The 10,850-nt window shown below is 19.4% G+C and overlaps 1 protein-coding gene across 1 annotated transcript; it reads right to left on the bottom strand.

Annotated features, from left to right (window-relative positions):
* Nucleotides 1-134: 134 nt before the first annotated feature.
* Nucleotides 135-8,036, bottom strand: ApiAP2 (transcription factor with AP2 domain(s), putative; the record flags this gene model as incomplete). The annotated part of the gene is made up of 1 exon (XM_028671988.1): nucleotides 135-8,036. The coding sequence occupies one exon, from the start codon at nucleotides 8,034-8,036 to the stop codon at nucleotides 135-137; it is 7,902 nt and encodes a 2,633-aa protein (XP_028526057.1).
* Nucleotides 8,037-10,850: the final 2,814 nt, after the last annotated feature.

Below are 10,850 nucleotides of genomic sequence, written 5' to 3'. Positions count from 1 at the left end.
TCTTCTATTAAATGTTACATAATTATAAATTAAATATATAGATTTTTTATAAATTTATTTCTTATTTATACACCAATTTTGTAACTAATTTTTTTTCCTTTTTTTTTTGTGTGTTTTTACATCATTTCATATTATCATCTTGGCTTATTATTGGAATTGTATAAATATAATAAATTCGATAATATTTCCTCATTATCTTTTATCATTTTAAAATTTTCTTCTTTCTTATTATATGGAGAATTTATTCTTCTTTTACGAGAGTTAAGTAATCCATTTTCTAAACAAAAGTTTCTAAAAGATTCTGCTTCAATTTTTGCTTGTACTAAACCTAATTTTTTTACACTAAATCCTTTTGTCTTAATAGAATTATTTATTATATATTGAACTCTATATAATTTTTTCGCATGATCATAATAAATTCCTTTAGGTAATGATTGCTTAATTAAATTTATATCTATATCTAAACTCTTTTTTTTGCCAAAAGTTGGAGTACTGTTTTTTAATTCATTTTCAGAAATATTGACATTCTTACTATTATTATTTTTATTATGAAGGTTAAATGAATTATTTACTAAATGATTATTAGTGTAACCATTTTCATTATTACTCTTATTTATATCATAATTATCTATATTAATTTTTTCATTATTCTTTTTAAAATCATTATTATTAGTTGTTCTAACTTTTCTCTTGGAATAGGACATTCTTTCATCGTATTCATTTAATTTCTGTTCTATATTATTGTCATTAATATTTTGATTATTCACATTCAATGGTCCTGATAATGACTCATAATTATCATTATTCATATTGGTAATATTATGGGATTCTATTATATCGTTACTTAATGAATTATAAATATTGTCTTCTAATGATTCTTTAACTCTTTTTTCTTGAATTAAATTTATATTATTATCTAATGTTTTCATATTTTTTTTATCTTTATTAAATGAGTCGTTATTTTTATAATATGAATGAATGCTTCCATTGGTCATATTCAATGAACCGTTACTATCATATTCTAATGCTTTATTGTAATTTAAACTTTTACTTATCTCATCATTTTTAAAATCGTAGTTATTTTTATTGATATTTATATTAGTCGTAATAATTTCTTCTTTGAAATTTTTATTTTTCGCATTTGGAATATCCTTTTTTAATATGCAATTTATATTTTGTTCATTTAAACCATTATCATTACCATGGTCATTGTAAATTAATTTATTTGTTGTATTTCCATTTTTAAGTGTACCGTCATTACATTCTTTTTCTGAATTTATTAATTCCATATATTTTAGACTATCTAGTTTTGATTTATTTCCTTCTTCCCAATTGTTAGAATTATTTTTTTCACTAAAATTTTTTGAATTATTCTCAAAGCAATCTGCTAATGAATTATTGTCATTAATTGAATCATATTTGTTGTTACATTCTTCACTTTTATTAAATATACCTGAATTTTCTTCTTCAATATGATTTATTGCTCTTTTATTATTATTGGAAATTTTTTTAATATATCGTAAGAAATCTGCTGATTTTTCTTTATCATTTAAAAATGAATAATTGTATGTATTTTTAAAATATGTCGATTCATTTTGAGAATCCTTATTATCATCCCTTTTTAATTTATTAGTATGACCATTGTAATTTCTATCATTTATACCATTGTCATTATTCGTAGTAATATCATTATTTTTATTATTATTACAATTATCACTGTTTCTTAAATAATACTTTTTTTTTTCCTCATTTTCATACTGAACTATAATTGATTTTAAGTAATTTTCATACATAGCATTATTCGTGTTTTTTTTTTTCATGTGTGTTACATGATCTTCTTCTTGACTTGCATGTGTATTATCACTTGCACACTCTTTTTCCTTTACAAAATTTAAGAAATTTTGAATATCTTTAAAAAATATTTCTGGAAAGTTTGATCCTTCCTTATTAATATTACTTTCATCGCTTATATTAAGAGTACTTTCCTGATTAGTATGATATTGAAAATTACCAGGATTGTCTTTTGGGGCATATTTATTAAAATAAGTATCTTTCAAATCTGTGTTTTTCTTTAAATTATCCAATCTACTATCTTCAACATCTGATGAATACTGTTTATTAATAAAAGAATTGGTTGACGTATGAACATTTTTGTTTTTTTCTTTTACCATTTCTTCATTAAAAATATTGTCATATTCTGAGCATCCATCTTGATCATTTTTTTTTTTATTATAATAATTAAGATTATTATCATTGTCACTATGACTCATAGGGTTATTTTGATTATTTACATTTTCATTAAATTTAATTTTTGTTTCCAATGGGATATTGCAATTATCTGACATATTTTTTATATCATCTTCTATTTTGCAATTTATTTCGTTTAATTTATCTTCTTTTACTTCACTACTATTATGCCTCTTATGTAGTGAATGCCTTTCATTATTTATACTAATATTATTTTTTAATTCATTATGGGTGTTTTTTTCTTCTAAAGAAAATGGATTTTCAGAGGTATTATAAATATTTAAATATTTATTATTAAAATTTTCTATATTTTCTTCATTATTTAAATTAGATTTATTTTTTCTCATATTATCATTTAATATACTATTAATTTCTTTTTTTATCTTGTCATTATTATTATTTTTAATATGTATTTTATCATTTTCATCTAATAGTTCTTTTTTTTCTTCTTTTATAGTTTTCATTTTATTATTTTCAGAATTAATATTATCCATTTCAGTTTTTCCCTTGTCTGTATTCGAAAAAAAAGTAGGATTATTTCCTTTATTTTTTGATACGAATTCTTTTAAAATGGAAATGTCTATATCATCACTTTTTTCATTATTTAGAAAGTTTGTAGATATATTATTTTTTGTAGAATACCTACTATTATAATAATTTTCACTCGAATTTTTATTTGATCCATCTATAAAACTTTTGGAATTTGTTGTTTTTTCTTTTAATTTGTTTAAATTTAAAGAACTAGTTTTTAATTCTTTGTTTGAATAATTTGCACCATTGTTAGCACTACTGGCACACTTTTTATTAAAAAAATATGAGGAACTAACATAAATAGGGTTTAACCATTCACTTTTTACAGGAATATTTCCTACTTCACATCTATATATAATACACTGTTTTCTTGCTTCTTCTAAAGTATTATAATGTATAAGACTAAATCCTTTTGTTTTAAATTTTCCATTTTCTTTCCATTGACATCTCCACAATTTTCTTGCAGAATCAAAATAAACTCCTGTTGGCAAAGGCCCCATAGGTATTAGCACATCTTCATTATTTACATCATTTTTATTATACATACTGTAATTTTTAGCATTTGATAGATTATTACTCTTTGCTCTTTTGCTTCCATTTCTTCTCCTTTTAATTAAAGAAATATCATTGTCACTTGTGTTTTTTTTTTCTTCATCTTCAACATTATTTTCATAATACTTACTCCTACCAAAATTAGTACTTGAAACACTTCTTTTCTCACCAACATTATGGAATTTTTCCGTTGTATTTAACAAATTCTTGTCGTGTAAAAAATAATCATAATATCCATTTTGTTTTATTTCTCTTTTATTTTTTTCAAAATCAAAGACTTTATGATAATTTTCTGTTGATTTATTTTCTACAATATCATTATTATTATTATTATAAATATAATTATTTTTATATTTTTCATTATTACTGTTATTCTTCGTCATATTATCACTGTTTCCTTCTACATTATTCAGCAATATCTTTATGTTATATTTATTTTCGTTTGAATTTTGAACGTTGTTAATTTCTTTTGAATTATAATAAGCTTCTCTGTAATTCCTTTTAATTTTATCATAATTAGGTGTATATGAATATTTAAAATTGTTATCAACTAATACATTTGATGTATCTTTTGAATCTCCTATGATAAAATGGTCTATATAAAAATCTTTGTCTATTGTTTTATTATTTTCTGAGTTATTATACTCCTCTATAGGTAAAATAACATTTTTCTCATGAACATTATTTTTGTCTCTATTATTATCGTCTATTTTGTTGCATGTAATTATATAATCACTGAAAGAAACATATTTAAGAAAATTTTGATTTTGATAATTCAAATTGTCATCAGTATACACAAACATAAATGTTTGCGCTTCATGAGGAAATAATGTAAATATTATTTCTGCTTCGTGCATATGCCTTGGAAAAATAGTATTCTTTAAAAGAATAAATTTTTTATATATTATATCATGTACCATTGAGATGTATTTAATTTTTATTTTATTATTTCTCGTGCAAAAATGATTTAATAAATTCATTTTACATTTTTTCAATATTTTTCTGTAATCATCATTATCATTTCCCTTTACAGATTTGTCATAATTATTATATAAATTTATGCTTTCTTCGCCTTTCTTTGACATATTTTTTGCTTTATTCATCTTTAGTGGGTCTGATTTATCACTCTGTACACTTGTATTTGTATATATATTGTAAAAAAACCACCAATATGGTTCTATCAGACCATTTTTATTCATTAATTTATATACCATTTTACTTCTTCCTTTTTCTTTATTCCTTAAGTTACTTCTTGTCATATATTCTTCAGATGAATAATTATCCGTTGAATGAGCGTTATTACTACGTAAATGATATTTATGCTTTGTAATGTGAGAATTACTACTTAAATCACTTGTATTAGAATAATACCCTTTCTTATGATTTTCCATGTTCACCAACATGTTGTTGGCAGACGAGCTATAATATTTTAAGCAGAATGGTTCCCCTTCTAATAAACCATACCCTTTTTCTTTTGTTTTCCTTTTCTTCAATGATATAGATGTATTATCTAGATTGTAGCTCACTTTCTTTTTATTTTTATATTTATTTTGTAAAGATGATTCTTTTTCATAATTCTCATTCTTAATAAATAAATTATTGTATTTATCTTGTGACTTACCTGATTTTTTTATATCACTATCGGAAACATGATTCATTTGAATTCCTTCATTATTATCATTACTTTTATTTACTTTATCATCATTGTAAATATACCTTAAGCCTATATTATTATTCTTATTTTTTATGTTATCATCCGTATATTCTAAGAAATTAATATCATTACTTAAATTATTCCAATTTGATGATTTCAACAAATTGTTTTTATTTACTTCAGAAACATCCTTAGAATCAATATCCATATTTTTGTTCGTTGATAAATTTTCATTTTCGGATAATGTACAGAAATCATTTATATTTATCGGTTCAGAAAACTTTTTCATTCTATATATTGCTTTATCAAGGTCTAACGTAATGATCTTTTTATTCATGACATCTGCATACATACTGACACGCAACAATACTAGCTTAAATAAATTAAAAATACATTTTTCAGTGAATAAACTTGTTTGATAATATTCATGAAGAACACATAAAACATTATCAATTATTTTGTTTTCATAATCTACTAAATATTTTATAGAATTTTTGTTCGCATCTTTTTGTAATGCTAATGAATAATTATGTTTTAAATTTTTCTTATTTTCTTTTACTTCTGAATTTAATTCAGTAATTTTACAAACATAATATTCATATGCAAAAATATCAGGAACCCATCTCATTCCTATCATATAATTATTTATACATTTTACATTACTCTGTAGTAAATGTTTTATGTATCTTTCTGCTATTTTGTGATTTCTCTTTATATAATTTTCAAATTTAATAAATTTAATAAAAACAAATTTATTTAATTCATATATATGGTTAGGTAAATTATTTACCAATTGAGTTTTTGAATTATCAATTAAAATTACATCATCTTTAAAAAGGTTATTTTTTACATCCGTATTTTCAAAGCAATAATATATATATGAATTAATATATATATTACTACGTATGAAATTAATTATTTTTCTTTTATATTTTTGTGACATTTTTTTTTTTTTTTCTATATCTACATAGTTTTTTCCATTACTTATACTGATTTCATTACTTTTGTTTTCCTTATCCTCTAGAAAGTAATCAAGGTTTCTAACTTCTTTATTAATTAATGTTATGTTATTTTTATTGTCATCCTCACTTTTATCAGAATTGTATCTAGGAACTGTATCATCATCTGAAATTTCTTTATTTAATGCTTTTTCATGCGTATTATCTGCACTAAAAATATAGTCACTATGTTCATGTTTATATATATCAATGGAACCATTTTCATTATTTTCATTTGTAGTATTTGATTCATTATTATTTATAAAAAAATTTCCATTACAAGTAGTATTATTATGAATATCATTTATACTATTATTACTTTTATTATTATTTCCTATAATATTTACATTATTAATCTTTATATTAATGTGTGTATCACTATTTATTGAACCATTAGAATTATTTTTATAATTATTGTAACTTTCATTTATACTATTGTTGGTATTTTTATACAATATGGAAGAAAAAGTATTATCATTTTGTTTTTTATTCACTATATCTATAAATTCATATTCACTTTTCATATCTTCTTGATTTACAAAAATAAAAATTTTCGATTTAACTGATGAACCATATTTTATATTTACTAAAATAACTATTTTATTTTCTGTGTTATTTTTATTATTAATATTACAATTCTTTATATCATCAACCTTTTTTAAAAAATATATTTTAATGTTATTTAAAAATTTTATATATTTTTCTGTATATGTGTTAAATACAATTTTTTCTAAATCAATATTTAAATATTCATTTGCACATATTTTTTCATTACAGATATTTTCCGAATTATAATTTTCATAACTTAAGGAATTTATGTCAGTATTTAAAAGGTAATTATTAAAATAGTCTTCATTAAATTCATTTAAGATTTTATCATTTTTAATTAAACTTCTCTCTGAGCTATCAATGTTTCTATTATTATTATTATTAGAATCTAAATTATTATCAATGTCTCTTTTAAATTCAAAATGATTATTATAATGATTAATCTCGTCGTTAACATAACAATTATTAACAATCATCTGATTATTATCATAATTATTATCACTATTTCTTATCTTTTCCATTTTTTTTTCTTTTTTTCTTAAATTTTTCCTTAGAATTTGTATATATTTTTCTGCAATGAATTTAGCCATATTAAAAGAAATATTCTTATTTACTGGTACCTTTTTAACTATAACAGCCTTTTTAGTTTTTTTGTTAAATTTTATTATTAAAAAATGTGGTGGTGGACCTTCAAATCGCAATATATATAATATATGAGTTATAAAATTTTTAAATTTCTTTTTATTCGTATTTAAGACTGAATTATCATTATTAATGTACAATGAATTGCAATACTTTGTGCAATTATCACTTAAATGAAGTGAATCATCATTAATATATTTATCTGAAAAAAAAAATCGGTTACTATAAAAATTAGGTTCAAATGGAATTTTATATTTCTTAATACATTTTTTTTCACTCTTATCTATTCTACTGATTTTTATTTTTTTTAAAAAAATGTCGTCATACGAAGCAGTTCTAAAAATTTTTTGATTAAAATTGCACTTTTCAGATTTAAATAAAATTGGTTTCTCATTATCTTTACATTTATCTTGCTTATAATCTTTCTCATAATCAAAACTCATAATATTAAGAGATAAACGTTTGTAATAATGAATGTTTATATTTGTTTCTTCATTTTTCTCTGTTTCATTTAAATCAAAAAAATTATTATGGAAATAATAATTATATGTATTTAACAATATATTCTTTTTATCTTTCTGAAACGAATTGGTAAGTTCCTCAAAATTAAATTCCTTTAATTTAATGTTCATGTTACTCTTAATACATTTTTCTATTTGCATATTGGATTTATCATTTAACTTCTTATCCACATTACAATTATCACTTATATTTTTAAAATCTTCCATTTTTTTGTCTATATTTAATTCATTTTTATATCTCTGTAAAATATTTTCCTTTGATCCATAAAAATCTAACTCATTATTATTTTTTAATGTATGTATGCACGGTAATATACTGCATTTAAGACTACAATTACTCATTTTTACTCTAAAAGAATCAAAATTTTTTCAATATTTTTTTTTTTTTTTTAACAATTTCATATTATTACTCGATTTGAATATATTCTCTTGAATTTAATATTCAAAAATATATTTCTTATCCATTAAAATATATATATATAGATATAAAAAAAAATAAATAAATAAATAAATACACCGTTAAAACTTTGCAAAAATAAAATATATTATATAAATTTAACGATTTTTTTTTCATTTTTTTTTTTTTTTATTTTTATCTTGACATTTTAAAATATATATAAAATTAATAATATAATCTAATTAAATTATATACAGTACTATGTACAAACATATATACATATGTTAAACCCGTGTATCAAGTCTAAATTCTCAATATAAAAGTTGAAATAAAAGATAGTAGAACAATATTAATAATTATATGTGTTAAAAAAAAGTCAATAAATTAACAAATATTTAAAACCTTTGTAAAATATAAAGCTCAAAAAAAAATAATACATGTATATTTCATAATTTTTTTTTATAAATGATGCAAAAATAAATTCTAAAAAAATACTTACATAAACCATATATATTAAGAAAACTCAAAAGTACACAAACATCGGTAATACAACAAATAAATTATTAAAGAATTAAGTTATGAAGAAAAAATAAAAAAATAAATAATAAATATAGAGAAATTATAATGTTACAAAGAGTATATTCACATATAAATTTTATGTAAATTTATTACGGAAAAAGAACAAACAAGCAAAAATATAAGAAGTTTCATAAATTACAATTTCACATGATTAAATAAACAATATTTATACTCACTCTTAAAACAATAAATAACATTAAAATAATATTGCATGTTAATTATGATAAATATTTCACTTAATTACACTTTTTAAAAACAAAAATTTAATAAAGCTCAAAATGTGTATACATACATTTACATACATATAAATATACAGAGTTTATATTTTTTAATACACGAACGCGTACGTAATATATAAAAATTCCTCGCTAGTTGTAAAAGATATATATCTATATATATAAATATATATATATTCTTTTTTTCTGAACTGATATGTAAAAAAAAAAAAAAAAAGAAAATAAAAAAAAAAATTATATGTAAAATATATATTTATGTCAATATATTTATGTATGTGTAATGTTAAAAATAATAAAATTAAAAAGTAAAAAAAAAATTTTAAATTAACAAAAATTTACAAAATTAACAAAAAAACTTAACTGTTTAAAAATTAAAACCTTCTGTGTTTTGTTTGATATTTTATATTGTCGATGTTTATATTACCAAATAACTTTTAAATTTTTCAAAAAATTTGTAGACTCATTTTGTCCTTAATGAGAAACATGTTTTCATTTTTTAAGAGTCAAATTTGTTCTATAATATATCAATGCTTCATTACAAAAAAAAAAAAAAAAAAAAAAAAAAAAAAAAAGAAAGAAAAAAATAAATGAATCATATATTTACTAATATATTTATATGTGTGTGCATTTTTTATGTTCTTTCGCTTGTATCTGTATATATCTACGTAAGAGTATGCATGCATATGTGTATATAAAATAAATATATAGAAAAAAATATTATACATGTAATTTTAAATTATTTAGTTTTTTTATTGCATGTTCTTAAAAAAAAAAAAATTGAAATTTATATAATTTTATTTCATTATTTAATTTAACAAGTTTTCTTCTGTTAATTTGTTATTATAATAACATAAAAAAGTATACTGAAAGTCAATAGAGTTCTTAAAAATATAAAATTAAAATATCTTATGTAATTTTAATGAAAGAAATATTTCTTATTCACATATTATTTTGAAAAACTCTCTGATAGAATAGCGTTCAAGTATTATAATATGTTATTGAAAAAATGTATTCAAAGAGTAAAAAAGTTAACATAAATAAAATTTATATAAATTATCATTGGTTAAAACATAAAGTTAATATTTACAACAGTGTAAAATATTAATTAAAAACAAAATTAATTTGTAATTATATCAAAATTTAAATATGGCTTTTATTTTATTATAAAGAAAATTAACTTAAAATATTTTGTAAAACTCATAAATTAAAAAATTTAATATATTACTTTTATTTAATAAAATTTAAAATAATTATGTAGATAAATAAGCTCAATGAAAATGTATCTTTGACTCATTTAATTTTTATTAAATTTGAAAGTGTGTAAAAATGTGTATGCATGTTTAAGCTTATAATATATACATGTATATTAATTTTACTATCTCTATTTTTTAAAAATTAATACTTGAAATACAACTTTGCTTTTAATTTTTATTCTATATATATTAATAAATATAAAAAAAGTAAAAACTTTAAATAATTAATTCATAAATGTATTAGGTACTTAAAAAAAAGTTAATTCAAAATATAAAAGCAAAAAATTGTACTCTCAAAATTATGAGTACTTAATTTCATAAAAATATATATTTAAGGGTTATATAAATATATATGTAAATATATATTAAATAAACTCAGTTAAATATAACATTTATATATATATATATATATATATATATATATATATATATATATATATATATATATTTATGTAAATTTATAAATAATCTAATTTACTCGAATGTTCGAATTAAAATAAAAAGTAAAAAACATGAATCTACAATTTTTTCCTTTTATATTTATAATTAAAAAATGAAAAATGAAAATTTTAATAATTAAAAAAAATTATAAATATATATCTTTAATAAAAATTATTTTTAATATCCAGATAAAAAAAAAATGAATTACAAAATTAAATTTTTTTTTTTTATTGAATATTTTTTTTTTTTT

The sequence above is a fragment of the Plasmodium gallinaceum genome (assembly GCF_900005855.1).
Source record: "Plasmodium gallinaceum strain 8A genome assembly, contig: PGAL8A_v1_61, whole genome shotgun sequence".
Lineage (NCBI taxonomy): Eukaryota > Apicomplexa > Aconoidasida > Haemosporida > Plasmodiidae > Plasmodium > Plasmodium gallinaceum.
This window is presented reverse-complemented; position numbering and strand designations above follow the sequence as displayed.